Raw genomic sequence first — 15049 nt, 5'->3', positions numbered from 1 at the left:
TTTGTGGGCATCAATTTTTGGAGGGGATTTAAAAGAATGAAAATGGCGTACAACATCATAGAAGTGCTCCTAGGAAATAACCTGCAAAAATTCAGAAGGATGCCCAGCATTTTTCCAACCAAGCACCACTAGCAAGGAGCAGCTTCTGGTCAGAAAACCTTGTCCGCTACTGATAGTTTTCATGTCATGACTCCCTTTAATGTTTTAAGGAATCCCTCTTCTTCCTGTATTGCTTCTTTAAAAATGGACTTTAAAAAATATTTTCTTAAGGTTTGCTTATTAACATCTTTCTCTATTTCTTTGCAGATTTATTCTTATAGGCAGTAGTGAAGAAAAGCACAATGGAATTCTACGAGTCAACCTATTTCATTGTCCTCGTCCCCTCTGTCGTGATTGCCGTCATCTTCCTCTTCTTTTGGCTTTTTATGAAGGAAACTCTGTACGACGAAGCCCTCGCGAAACAAAAGAGGGACCAAAAGTTTCCGCCTGCTAAGGCTGATAAAAAGAAGGCAGAGAAGAAGAAGAGCAAGAAGAAAGAGGCTCAGAATGGGAACCTCCACGAGTCTGACTCGGAGAGCGCCCCTCGAGATTTCAAGCTATCTGATGCTTTGGGGGCGGAAGAGGAGCCTATCCCTACTGCCCCTTTGGGTGTGACAGAGGCCTCCAGTGGCCTCCGAGAGAGGAAGAAGAAGGAGAAGAAACGTAAAGGGAGCCCAGAGGAGCAGGCACCCAAAGACCCGGACAGCACCAAGTCTGGAGGGAAGAAAGTGGAGCCAGTACCTGTTACGAAACAGCCCACCCCACCGTCTGATGGAGCTGGGTCAAAGAAGAAGGCGGGACAAAAGAAGCAGAAGAATGGAATAGGTATCTTCATGCTAGAATTTGAGGGCAGGGGCTTGGTTTAGCCAACTCGGGTTCCTAAGCTGTTGGGATGGATTAAAATACAAAATGGCACAATACAACTTTACTGCTTTCTCTCACCTCCCCAAGCGTTGCCCTAAGTAAAGCTTTGCTCCTGGTTTAAAATACAAAGGGTGCTTCCAGACTGTCAGTGTTTTACACTTACATGGCCTTGATTGATGATAAATTCAGGCTGTGCTATCAGAGTGGGTTTGGCGCTCTTGCACAGCAAACCCACATCCCCCAAATTAGACACTTTTGCCATAAGGAAAACTAATCTGGAAATGCTGTGGAAAGTGTGTGATAACACTAATTCCGTGATGTGGTGTCATATAGTCTTCCTGCAGACTTTGGGCTCAATAAGCAGGTTGTCTGAAAGCAGCTTAAGTGCCCTGTTGCAGAATGCTTCCAAAAGAGGTTTGGGGTTATTTTCAGCCCCGGTGGAACTGCTAGCTAACTCCTGCTGCCTCCATAGAATTGGACTCATTTATTTCTGCTCCCCACCCAATAAATCCCACACTTTTTGGTGCTGTATTGTAGTAAGCCACCGTCTTATCTAAGGATAGCAAAGATGGAAATATAAAAGGAGTGGAGAATATTTTCAGCATGAGGCACTTTCTTCACCCTGCATTTGATCGCTACTGTTAAGATCTAGTAAAAGACTTTCCAGTATGCTTGAAGGCTAGCTGGTGTCACAGGTTCAGCATAAAAGTTCTCGCCAAAGCATGCAGTCTTTCCTCATTTCCAGATTACTTCTGCACCAGCATCCTCTGTTGCAATTACTTGATGTTCTTGCATTATACCAGATTGTTATCTCTCTACCAGTCCCCTTCCACCCTGATCTCTCTTCTCTTTATTTTTACAATAAAAACGTGCTGCTTCTTTATGTGCACATTTGATGATTGCTACAGAGGTGCTGCTGCTGCAAGATGCTCTATATGCTGCAGTTTTTAGGCTTTCTTTTTTTAAAAAATAAATACTGCAGTGATTCAATATTCTGAAGTGTAGTTAACTTCTCTCATGGCTAATCTCTCTAGACCTGAGTCTTAGCAGCTCTGTGGTCTGAGCACAATACAAGTGAGGCAATGTTTTGCAAAACTTAGTTTCAAAATCAGATGTGGAATAAGGATATGGACCTTGCTGCTTAACAACCCCATGACTTCCATGAAGAAGTGGCTCTTTAGTATTTCAGGAAATGCTTTGCTATGTAAAGTTTCATATTGGCATGCAAAAGTTTGCCTGCTACCTCTTGTATCGGGAGGCTGAACCCCTGATAGTTTTGCACCTCCTGGTGTTCTTAGAGCAGAGTTTTGCCTCGTATCTGTGGAATGCAGCTTCAAAAACAGGCATATTCTGTTGGTCCAAGCAAGCTTTTGGGCTATTCAGAACTTGTCCCCAGACCCAGATGTTCAGAGTAACAAAAGCAAAAAACAGTTGTGGTATTACTAATCCACTATTCATTCTTGGTTGCAGTTCTGTGTTAACTCTTCTGCTGGCCTATATTTAAAGCCTTCCGCACAGGTGCTTCTGATAAATAACAGTTATAACTATTTCTGTTTCTTTAATTATTAGCAAAATGTTTGTCATTATGATAGGAGAGGGTATGTACGGAGACAGAGCTTGTATATTGTAAGGATCATGGTATTATTATTGATGTTTGTGTGTAAGCGTGTCTCACTTTGGCACAGTGACACAGCATCCTTGGTGTGGGTGTATATATGTATATATAATCTATGGCACCTAACACAGGACAGTCTCTAGAGTATTTACAATTGAATTTTAAAACATACAAAATTGTTGAGTGGAGTCACCCATTTTTGGGTGCTGGGCAAATTTGCCTCTGCATTGTTCCCAAGTGCAGTGTGTACCTTCTGGCTTCCCTACAGGGGTGAATTCAATTTCATAATTAAGTAAAGGTGAAGACTTGGAAACCGATGGAGCTCAGCATTTATACCATTCCCCTGTATCTTGAGATCCCAACCATTAACAATTGAGGCTGTTCCTCCTTGCATAGCCTCAGTCTGTGTTCCATTTCTTGGTCATGTTAAGAGTGTGGCAGAATGTTGAGGTCTATCTTGACAGTGTCTAAATACATACATATATGCATGCACACATACCATGTTAGATCACTCTAAAGCCTGATGTGTCTTGTCTTTTATAGATGACCAGGATGCCAAGACTGATTCATTTTTGTCCCCGACTAAAAAGCAGGACCCTCTCCTGTTGCATCATGAGATAAAACAAGAAAGTGTATCAGGCAAGAAGAAAGTTTCTGCAAAGAAACAAAAGACAGATAATGGTAATATACAGATTTCTCTTTCTCACTCTTCTTTTAAGATCCTTTCATCGTCAGTGGGGATGGAGTAACTGCCATGAGTTTAATTTTCAGGATTTGTTCTCTGCATTCCGAGACACTATTCAAAAATGTTTGGAAAAATAGAGAACTCACCAGGCCAATTCAGAAGGGGGAAGGAGTAGCGAGCCTGTTGTAACCCCTCGCTGTGTGTGTGAACAGTACAGTCTCCCAGTGCATTTTGCTTTTGACCTCAAGGTTGCTCTACTCAAGCAAAACGTCTTTAGGGGCAGATTAAGCTTGAGGCTGCAGAACAGGAGTTCATTGACATATTTGATGTGATTTTGTCAGGGCTGATTCAGAATATAATTTTCCAAGTTTCTATTGGATCTATCTAAATCTAATGACGTTTTGACCTATACATATGGGATCTTGTTAACTTTGATTGATAGACTTGCGTATGCTATTGCTGTTCTCATTTCATTTTCTCTCTCCTTTCCCTGTGTGTGCTCATTTTTGATGTCACGTTACAAAACAGCTCCTCCCTGCATTGATTGTGTGTGCATGTACATGCATGTAAGCACGTTTACAGAATGACACTTTTTAAAATGTATGTGTGTAGTGTGATTGTTTTATTTATTTAAGTTTCTATTCTTCCTTTCCTCCAAGGACCTCAAGGCAGCTTGTATAATTCTCTCTCTTCTCTATCCGCTGCTTCCAATTTTATACTCCTATTACCCCTGTAGTGTAAGTTAGACTGATAGAAGGTGACAGGTCCCAGTGAGCTTCACAACTAGTGTTAGAAACTCAGATATATAAGCTAGATGCCAAACGGAATGTCTAGTTAGCATTTGGGAGCCAGAAGGCTCAAAAGTCGTATTTTTCGAGAAAAAACTTTTGGTTCCTGAAATTCATTCTGGTTGTGCAGATAAAATATTACAGATAGAATTCTACAGGGTGTGTTGTGAGTGTGTGAAAACAGGCAAGATCCGAGGATCCCCAGGCATGTGGCTCCAGAGGTTGGAGACATCAGGCGCCACCCTGGGGCTGGGAAACTTCACTGGGTTGCAAGTGGCCAGGAGCCAGATGCAAAATGTGCCTGCCGAATTTCGACCACTGCTCACAACTGAGTGGGGTTTAGAACCCTAGACTCTCTACTCAACCACAATGCCAGACTGACCCAGTCGATCATTTCATGCAACCTGATGAAGCAGGCGCTGCCTCCTTATGAAGCTTTATTCACAATAAACTTCTTAGCAAGCAGAACACTTCATCTGCTCTATATCTGCTCTTAGTGCTTTAAAGCTCAGGACAGGCTGTGTTTTCTTCTTTTGCTGTTACTGTTTTCCCTTTCAGGAATGTGCCTAGGTCACTTTTGTAACAAAAATGAACATCAGATTCCGGTCCATCAGTATTTATCTGTCTCTGAAATCTTTATTCTGTCTTCCTGTAAACCGCTCAAGGCAGTAGGGTTTGACACATGGGTCAAGCAATGGTATGTCAAGAATCCAGGCAGTAACTCTATGTCTGATTTAATAGCAAGCACTGCACAATCTTTGCTTCTTGTTGTCCTCTTGGTCAAGGTGAGCGACATGGAGGTGCTCAAGTGATTCTCTTGAAGGGGCTGAAACAAGTTATGTGGAACAGCTACTCTGTGAGGTTACTTGTTCTCATGGGTGCAGAGCAGCCTAGTTCAGATGTTATTGGCCAGACCATGGTTTGTGACTGCCTCGTGGTTCCCACCTTCTCTCACATAGAGTTCCTTCTCCCTTTCCTCCCCTGCCCTGACTGACGATGGTTTGCTGTGACATCCAAATTGGGCAAACCATAGCTGCCTGCCACTAATAAGGAACTTAAAACCATGGGCTCTTAAGTCCATTTCATGGTTTCAAATTCAGTGGTGCCCCGCAAGACGAACGCCTCGCGAGACAAAAAACTTGCAAGACGAAAGGTTTTTTCGTTTTCGAGTTGCTTCGCAAGATGAATTTCCCTATGGGCTTGCTTTGCAAAACGAAGCTTGCCCCCACACCCCGGACCTCTTTTGAAGCAAGGGGCAGCGGGGAGAAGATCGCTTCTCCCCGTTGCCAGCCCCGCAATCTCCGGGGACAGAGGGGAAGGCGCGCGTGCGCCTTCCCCTCTCTCCCCGGGCCCCTTTTGAACCAAGGGGCGGCAACGGAGAGAAGCGATTCTCCCCGCTGCCCCTTCCCTTGCTTTAAAACAGGTCTGGGGACAGAGGGGAAGGCGCGCGGCGCTTCCCCTCTGTCCCCGGACGGTCTCCATAGGAACGCATTGATTGATTTTCAATGCATTCCTATGGGAAACCGTGCTTCGCAAGACGAAAAACTCGCGAGAAGAAAAAACTTGCGGAACGAATTAATTTCGTCTTGCGAGGCACCACTGTTGTTGATTCTGTGAAAGCATTTCTGATCTGCTTTCCGGGTTGTTGTTGTTTTAAAAAATGCCCAATGTGTCCAACATTTATAATTTGAAACAGTAAGAAGTGTTGAAACAAAACAAGCAAGAACAACAACTAAGTGCAATCAAACTCTGATCAGGTTGAAAGTCTGTAAGAATGAAAAAACGTTTTCCAGTGGCATCAGAATTAACCTCACTGCAGGGCAGCTAAGTCTCCTGGGCAGGGAGTTTCACAGCCTGGGTGCTGCACATGTTCCACCCAACAGCATCCTGGGAGATGGCAGGATATGCACAAGGGTTTCCCCAGTTAATCTTGGTGGAGTGACAGATTCATACGGGGAGAGATGGTTTTTGTGAATGTGCTGGTTCCAAATCAATTAGGCTTTAACGGCAATGGCCAGCACTTTGCACTGAGAGTAGTCAGCAGTCCATGAGCCTGCAAATTGCGAATGACTTGCAACCTCATGGCTTGCCTACATCCAAAAACAGGCCAGGGAGAATGCAGGCAGCATCTGTGACCTGCACTGAGCAAGAGTTTGAACCCTGCATTAGAGACACCCTCCCCCCCGAAAAACTCTAGCTCTCAGGATAAGGAACTGGTATGGTTCAATTAATGCTTTCAAATCATTTTAAAAAATAAATAAAAGTAGTATCATTTGGCGTATCTTCCACTTCCCTAAAGCTTGTACCCTATACCCTTGAAACTATACTACATCATGTGATTAGAAAAAAACTCAGAAAGTTTCATCAAATGGTTGAGGGGTGGGTGAGAAAGAGACGTCTGTGCTGAATGGCAAGCCTAGGCATGGAAGGGTTATGCAATGGGGAAGGGAAATCTGATGACTAGTTCTCTTGGTGCCTAGGTGTGGATGTGGATGGCAGTTCCTGTATCAAGGCCTGTTGGTGCAGTCAGAAGAACTGTGCTGTGTCGCTGTAGGTTGTCCAAGTCCCAAGGAATGGGGTTGGTGGAAGGAGTGTTCAGGCATGCTCTGTTCCCACCCCTGCAGCCCGAAGGGGTCAAAGAGAAAGTACAGCTAATGTTGGCCACATAAGCAATAATTGTTGCTTGGATTATTAGACTTGCTTATGTGGGTGAGAGATGCAAGGTGAATATTTAAGGCGGTTGCAGCACCATCTGCTGGAACTGTGGTTTTAGGCAAGGATTCAGCAACCGATGGCCTAAGCTTTTTGTGTTTGTGTGCATGTCAGGTATGCAACAATGCATTCACTGGTACATGCGCAGCTTCTCATGCCTTGGTGTGCTGAACCAGGGTATAGAGAGTTGTGGGACTTGCAATGCAAGGAGGCAAGCTTGCAGCTCCACAGTCTCCATTGATGGTGCCACATCTGACAACCATGTGGTTGCCCAGCCATACTCTACAATTACAGCTTTTCAATTGTTCTCTTCCATGCATATTTGTGTGTGTGTGTGTGTGTGTGTGTGTGCGTGTGCGTGTGTGTGTGTTTGGTTACACTCAGGTCTATGCCACCTATGAACTCCAGCAGTGTTGCATAATAAATTGTGAGTTGTGATCTTTAGTAGTGTTGCATAATGACTTCTGATGTCAAAGTGAGAGCCAAAGTTCTTACTCCATTCTTAATTAAAGTTAAAATAACCTGGAATCCTTTAGGGTTTTCTTACCCTGATACAATGTGTGCTGGGGCTGGTCGAGATCTGGTTTTCAACATCGCAATATATGATGAAGTCTGAAATAAGGATGGAATAAGCATTGGCTGGCTTCATGGCTTTCCCCACATTGTGGTTTTTGCACAGAGCTTGTGTGCGTAAGAGCGCATGCATGCGCACACACACACACACCATGATTCGCGATACGTTGCCAGGTCAAAAATTATGAAACTGATAAATTTCTGAATAATTAAAGCACCTTTTGCCTGTGTTCCCTTTGTTCCCTAAAACTCCAGTCATGACATTGGTAGACGAGCCTTTGATTCATGCAACGACTTATATCCCTTTGATGGATAATGCTGACCAGAACTTGGCAGGGGAAAAGAGAGAAGCGGCTGACTTGGTGAAACAAGATGGGATTGAAGCGCTGCAGAAAAGCAACTCCAAGAAGCTGAAGAATGAAACCGACAAAGGTACTGCGGTCGAGGACATGGCAGGGCCAAGGGAGGCCTGTGGGGTTGTGCTGCAGAGCGTGGAAACGCGGTCAGTGCGGCGAGAGCTGAGGTTTCCTTTCCATCATGTTTCTCTCCTTCACGGTTGAGGAGAGATGTGGGCAGATGTGCAATTTCCTGTAAATGGGCAGGAAGCAGAGGGAATCTTTCGGAGTTTTAGTCTTGCAATATAATCAGCTCCGCTCAGTCGCCCTATTCCCCTTCCCCACCAGATGTGCCTGACTAAATGACATTTGAATCTCGTTAGCTGTAGAGTTGCAAACCTGAGGCTTGGAAGGCAGTATGGCCCTCCAAGCCTATCTGTCTGTCCCCAGGAGTTCTCACCAGGCTGCACTCACTGCTGGTCCTGCTTTGCCCTCTCCTTGTGTGTGTTTGCCTTGCTGGAATATGCCCTTGAACTTGCTTGCCTGGATGGGAGGGTAGAGGGGGTGGGTGTACCTAGGAACTAGCCTACGACAGAAAGGTGAAATTTGCATCCATTGCCCCACCCACTTTTGTCTCTGGCCACGCCCACCTTCGCATGCCCCCACCCTGGAAGGTCGCCCAGAAGAGAATGTGACTCTCGGCACGAAAATGGTTCTCCCCGCTTCTGAGTTAGCTGAATGCTGTAGCTATGAGAGCCAAAGCAGGTTTTGCTGAAGGTTTTTACTACTGGTTAAATCAGGTTTCCCCAAACTTGGGTCTCCAGCTTGTTTTGGACTACAACTCCCATCATCCCTAGCTAGCAAGACCAGTGGTCAGGGATGGTGGTCCTGGAGACCCCAGTTTGGGAAACACTGGCTTAAATGGTACCAGAAGCACCCGTGAGCATTGGTGCGGGTGGCAGATAATATGGACTGAGCGCAGTCCTGCGTGTTACAATTGCAGCAGGACATACTGGCCAGCCTTTTTGGCACAGGATCATTTTAGCAGGCAATGCGAATGAAGCAAAGCTTGTGTACACACGCACATCTCTTGCAAAAGATCCTTGTGTGAACAGTAACAAATCGATGTGTCCTGCAGCAGTCATAATATGTGGCTGGCTCTGAAGCCTAGACCTGGCAAACGTGCACATTGGTAATCGCGCCACAGTTTTTCCGGTTGTTGCCTCTGCTCTCCCTTCCCCTGCCCCACTCCCCGTTCCTCTAGTCCGGCTTCCTTGTGCTGTTGATACCATAATTTGCAACCTTACTATTATTATTGACGTTTAATTTCAAGTATGCAAGGAAAACGGAGCATAGTGGCTGCACAGAAAAGAAAGAGAAATAGCGACCGATGGTTGTAGTTTTAGACATTCCCCATAATCTGTAGCCTTATCCAAATGTAGCTCATTCTTTTCCTGTGAGGCCTGGGATTTGCAGACCCAAATTAGAAACACTCCCATCTGCAGATCAGTAAGCTGCTTCTTGGGGGACATCAGAAAAGGTTTTTCCTGTCTTTACTGGGAGCTCTGAGGACACTTGCTTTGAGCCAAGCTTTCCCCTTGTCAGGGCCTAGTGATGTTTACATTGGACTAGCCTCTTTGCTTAAGGTTGGATACTGCCTTGCTTTAGGGCAGAGGCCTGTGGTTGTTCCAGAGAGGGCATTATTGCGTTGCTCCAGCAGTAATCTGGGACAGACACAATCCTGCATGGATTTTTTAAAATTAGCTTTTATTAAATATTTTCCTGTGTTACAGTTAAACAAGGAAAAGTATGAATAGCATCTCCACTGGCAATTCGTAGTCTTTTCACAGTTCGCTTACAATTCAGTATGAGACACTATTGTAATAGACATTGTGCAGTAGAGGGAAAAGAGAGGGGAGGGAGATTTGGGGAGTTAAATATTTCGTTCTATTGCATGGTGTTTGTGCAGGGTTTTTTGGCTGGTTGCAGTGTGATTTGTTTGTATGTGAAGAGGAGAGTTTTTGGGTCACATTCTGTACCATAAAAGAACGCAGTCCCCTGGTCCTGAATGGCTTGTTGGGTATGGAGATCATGTTCTCTGATAGTGATATCAGAGAACATGATCTCCATACCCAACAAATCAGACTCTCTCAACCTGGTGTCCCCCAGAAGCTGTGGACTACAACTCCCATCATCCTGGCCAGCACAACGTTGAATTCCTCCTGTAACAAACATGCCCCTGTATGTTAAATGTTGCTGGTGGGTTTTATTGCAGAAAATGCCGAGGTAAAATTTAAGGACTTTCTCTTGGCTATGAAGAATATGATCTTCACAGAAGAGGAGGCCTTGAGTGTGGTGGAGCTGCTGAAGGAGAAATCGAATGTGATTCAGGATGTTCTGCAAAAAGTAAGTGCTACTTTGGGTCACAGCACTTGACTGGAAAGGAGGGTGTTGGGTTTTCTAGAGCACTTGAGGCTAACACTTCTGGGCAAGGACTGCTTCTGCGACCTATCAGTCTTTCTGGTTTTAATCATTATTTTATACTGATGCTTTTGCTGTCTTCTCTTATGCCATCCTGATGGATTTACTGAAAGGTGGCCTAGGAGCCTTGCATACAAAATAAATACTAGAACAGAGACAGTCGTTCTCACACTATGTGCTTCATGCCTTTTCTGACACTGGTGTCATAAGTATTGATCCTCAGAAGTTATTTGTTGAAGGTTCCCTACTGTGGCACAGCTGCAAGGGAAGCTTTCTCTTCTATCTTTGACTAATGGCAGCTTGTCAAAAAGCTGACAAACATAATAAAGATTAACCATAGTTTGTTGAAACAGCCGAGCTTCAAACCATGGGTTATGAAGCTGGTTTGTTTATAATAATAATAATAATTTATTATTTCTACCCCGCCCATCTGGCTGGGTTTCCCCAGCCACTCGGGGCGGCTTTCAACAGAACATTAAAAACAGACATTAAAAACTTCCCTAAACAGGGCCAGACCATCGTTATGATTCGTCACTTTTCGGGTTTGGATGTAATGCTAAGCTGTAGTTGATTAAAAAAAACAAAACCTATCTGTGGCTGTGCTAGAAGGGGAGAGGGGACATACGTGAGCCTGAGGCTCGAGGCTCATTTCTGTCATGATAAGCTATACAGTCATACCTCTTGTTATGTTCGGTTCAGGTTACGTCTTTTCAGGTTGCGTCCCGCGGCTACCCGGAAGTACCAGAAAGGGTTACTTCCGGGTTTTGCCGCATGCGCAGATGCTCAAAATGACGTCATGCGCAGAAGCGGCGACCTGCACACATGCAGATGCGGTTGCGTTCTGCTCATGTGGCGAACGGGGCTCCGGAACGGATCCCGTTCGCAACCAGAGGTACCACTGTAGTCCAGCCTGGCTCTCCCTGCCTTTCATTGTTTTGCTCTTGCTTGTTGCAGGCCAGTAAGGGTGACTCGGCAGCAGCCCTGCGTCAGCTTCAAGAAAAGGACAAACTGCTTGCTGCTGTAAAAGAAGAAGCTGCCACTGCAAAGGAGCAGTGCAAACAGCTCTCACAGGTACGGTGGCTCACAGGGCACGTAGATGCGCCAGTTTGGTTCTGTGATGTTTGGCTTCCTTTGCCATCTTTTCAACAGGGGAGAAGGGAATGTAAGTAAAATGCTATAATGGGGTAAGGACAAGGGATCAGGGAAACCTGCATAACCGTCTCGACACTCTCCTAACCCCAATCCCTTTCTGCTTATAATCAACAAACTAAGTTTCAAGACTGTCATCTTTCTGCTCTCAGCTTCCATATTTGGCTCTATCATGATTTTTCCTCCTCCAGCCATTCCTACTCAGCCATTGCCCAACCATTTAGTGCTCTTTAAAATGACCCCATTGCTTCCCGCGTACCCCCCCTTCCTCCAAATCTCATTCCCAAAACTTGAAGGCTTTGGCTTAAAAACCTTACTCCTGTTCCTAATATTAAGAGAAAATGATGTACAGATACCTGCTCTTGCTGTCATTCTGTCTTTGTCCATCCGTTGCATTTGTTGAAGTTTGCTTGTAGAAGTGAGGCATCATTTTTTCCCTCCTAGGAGCTAGTTTCAGAGAAGGAAAGAAGCAGCTTAGTGGCAGCAAAGCTGAGAGAAAAAATTGGCACCCTGGAAAAGGACCATGGAGTCTTTCAAAACAAGATCCATGTAGGCTACCAAGAAAACCAGCAGATGAAGATGAAGGTAAAAACTTCCCACTTCTGCTTGGCGGAGCAGATACTTTGGGTGGTGACAATTCCTTTCGCAGAGGACATTGTGTTTTGCTTGTCAAAGTGCCAGCGAGTAAAATTCAATGTAGGATTTTTATCGCTTCTGTGGAGCCTCTCAGGGGCATTTTCACTCTTTAGGCTTAAAATGGTTCCTGCTTCTTTGCAATACTGATGCAGAAATGTCGCAGGTGCGCCTTCACAATACAAAAGCCTTTCCTTGACATTAGTACAGAGCAGAAAGCGCACGAGGTGATTTTGAGCTGACTTTCCGTCTCATATGTAAAAGCACCTCTGGAGGTGGGCTAAGAGGCCTCTGCAGGACTTTTGCCAGCCCCTGCACTGCAGAATCTTGTGGTTTGTCTTCTGGGCCAAGATAGTACATAGATTTTATTAGGTATATATTTTAAAGCAGATTTTAATAGATGGGAGTGATTTTGTATAACTGTGCCTCTAAAAGTCGTGGAAGAAGAAGGGCAGTGAGGCGTGTGGGCTGCTGGAATTCCACATCACTGGAAGTTCCCAGGCTCTTTTCTTCTCCCTGCCTCTCAGCTTCTGAGATTGCATCAGACTTTGCCCTCACACTTAAAAGTCCGCCTATGCCAGGGGTGGGGCAAAAGTAGATTAGAGTTTGCTGGTAGATCTCTGGCTGATTTGCAGATGATCATCAAGCACTTTTCTGATTTCCAGTTGTTTAATAGCAGCTGCAGCAGTACACCTTTTCATACCACTTAGGCCGCTGAAAGAAAGCTAACAAGGGGTGGACTTTGTCAAAGGATTAGGAGTTCAGCTCACTACAGTTCTAGGACTGCAAACCAATCACTAGGCTCAGAACCTGCTCAGAGGCACCTTGTTCTTTCATTCTGTCTGTTAGTCTGTTGCACACGGCTCTGGTTCATACATCTTGGGGTTCTAGGTTTTTTTGTGGTTTTTTAAAAGTAGAGCTTACCAGCCTGAAGTCTACTCACAAGTGATCTACACAGCTTTAACAACTAGAATCTGCAATTCTTGGGATGCTAAACGATATATTCCTTTAAAAAACCTGTCTTGCATGAAATGCAGTCCTTCCTCTTTCTGAACTAATAGTCTGGTTTAAGGAAGTTGGCTGTTGCTTTTTCTTCTCCCTGTGTAGTTTCAGCAAGTTCGTGAGCAGATGGAGGCGGAGATTAATCGCCTGAAGCAAGAGAATGGTATCTTGAGAGACGCTGTCAGTACTTCCACCAACCAAATGGAAAGCAAGTACGCTACTGGTGATTCCACTAAAACATAAGTTTTGTAGCTTTTGCCCTAAAATTATGATTATGAAGTGCCTGGCGCAACATGTTCTTGAAAGCTGTGGACTTTAGTTGTGCCTGATCTAATGCTAGCTAAGGATACCTCCATTAGACCTATTGCAATGTATCGAGGAACTCAGGTTATTGAGGAAAAGGTACCAGCCACGTCATTTTGTGTATGTGGTGGCTCATAGGATGATGATATAGTTTTTACTTCACTGCCCCTGTAGATCTGGCCTCTTCTTCTTTGCTTTTCCAAAATGTACAGAGGATCAGTCTGGTGTGAAGTCTGCTGGTACTCATCATTCATTAAAGGCTCAGTGTTAATTTTCTATTGCTTTAAGTCTTCTTCAGCTGTTATATCGGCACAGGGTCAGCGTTAGTTTGTTTTGTAATTTAGTGCCAAACAGGAAAGGTTTGGCATGAGAACTTGCTCTCCTATGCTCACGTAGTGCTGATGACTATGGCAGTGGAAAGCTGGGGTGCCAGAATGGGGCTGGGGAGTGGGTGGGTGTGGAGTTGGACCAACTTTAGCCAACTCTTTCACCCACCCACCCCTGTTAGCTTTCAAGAAACAGCAGCTTGGAGGACAGGGTCTTCACAAATGTTAGGAGTATGCATCCCCCTTAAGTCAAGCAGTGGCACTGTTAATGCTATCAGGAGAGCAAATGAAAACCTGGAACAGAGTGCCAGTCTTTTGTCTCTTGGTCATCTGTTGCTCATACAGTGGTACCTCGGTTTTCGAACACCTTCGTAGTTGAACGTTTTGGAACTTGAACGCCAAAAACCCGGAAGTTAAATGCCTCGGGTTTCAAACACGCCCCTGTAGTTGAACAGGAAATGCGGCTTCCATTTTGAGGCTTCCATTTTGAGTTTCGGTTTTCGAACGTTTCAGAACTCAAACGGACTTCTGGAACGGATTACATCCGAAAACCGAGGTACCACTGTAGTGATCTAACATAATGGCTGCCCAGGACTAGAGTTATATCTTCAGGAGTTTGTATGTTTCCTTCTGCTGAGTTAATGTACACTTTTTACCATGGGCCATGCCCTGTAGTTGGGCATGTGTGATCCCTTCTGTTCTCTCAAAGTCACCTTGCCGGGGGGGGGGGTTCTTCAGGAGCAGTGGAGGAAGGTGTCTTCCTTGAAAACTTGGCATGTGTGCTCCATACATCCTGTTTCTTACCCTTTTGGTGAAATCTGTAGTTGCAACACATATAGTAGAAATTCATGCTCATGGGGTAACTGTGTGTGCAAGAGAGAGAGAATGGTACAAATTTTTCTCAGCTGTTTTTAATACTTTGAAGCATGAACACATAGAGCAGCAAAACTCACTTCAACAAAAGATTGCTTCACTAGATTCTGTAGTTTATAACTGGGACCTCAGTCTTATCAGTGAATGTGGAATTTTCACAGCAGAAGAATTGACCAGTTCCAATAATTTTATGATAGCATATTTCAGAGTAGGTTTTTTTTTTAAGCACTCAAAATACTACCTTATGCTCAACTGCCAATGGCAACCGTCTGGCTTTCTGCAGATGCACATTCCCACTGCCAAATACTGCCTTGTAATGTGAAAAACAACCTTCTTTCTTTGTATCTAGACAGTCGTCAGAGCTCAACAAATTGCGCCAAGATTGTGCTAGGCTTGTGAATGAGTTGACAGAAAAGAACAACAAATTGCAGCAGGAGGAACTCCTTAAGAAGAATACAGAACAAGCTGTCAATCAACTAAAGGTGAGCTCCATCTTGCCTTCTGTGGTTGAGGTAACACCATCTGTCCCCAAACATGCCTGTCAGACATGATCAGAGCTGCAAACAGAACTGTGGTTTTGCAAACCCTCTAGTTGGATAGTTAGCAACAGGGTGCTACATTCTTATTGTACAGCCCTCATTTATTGGCAGAGGCAAAATGTGGACATATGC

The 15049-nt window shown here is 44.7% G+C and overlaps 1 protein-coding gene across 5 annotated transcripts in view; it reads left to right on the top strand.

The window, feature by feature from the left end:
* Positions 1–285: 285 nt before the first annotated feature.
* Positions 286–15049, top strand: part of KTN1 (kinectin 1) — a 76423-nt gene continuing 61659 nt past the window's right edge. For all 5 annotated transcript variants that reach the window (XM_082216607.1, XM_082216610.1, XM_082216609.1 and 2 more), the window contains exons 1-8: positions 286–864; positions 3062–3199; positions 7532–7708; positions 9887–10017; positions 11047–11163; positions 11686–11826; positions 12982–13088; positions 14728–14860. In XM_082216607.1, the coding sequence (XP_082072733.1) occupies positions 342–864; positions 3062–3199; positions 7532–7708; positions 9887–10017; positions 11047–11163; positions 11686–11826; positions 12982–13088; positions 14728–14860 (1467 nt within the window). In that variant the 5' untranslated portion in view covers positions 286–341. The remainder of the gene's footprint in view (positions 865–3061; positions 3200–7531; positions 7709–9886; positions 10018–11046; positions 11164–11685; positions 11827–12981; positions 13089–14727; positions 14861–15049) is intronic.

The sequence above is a fragment of the Podarcis vaucheri genome (assembly GCF_965113315.1).
Source record: "Podarcis vaucheri genome assembly, chromosome: 1".
Taxonomy (NCBI): Eukaryota; Metazoa; Chordata; class Lepidosauria; order Squamata; family Lacertidae; genus Podarcis; species Podarcis vaucheri.
The sequence above is the reverse complement of the archived record's forward strand: the minus strand, read 5'-3'. Positions and strand labels throughout refer to the sequence as shown.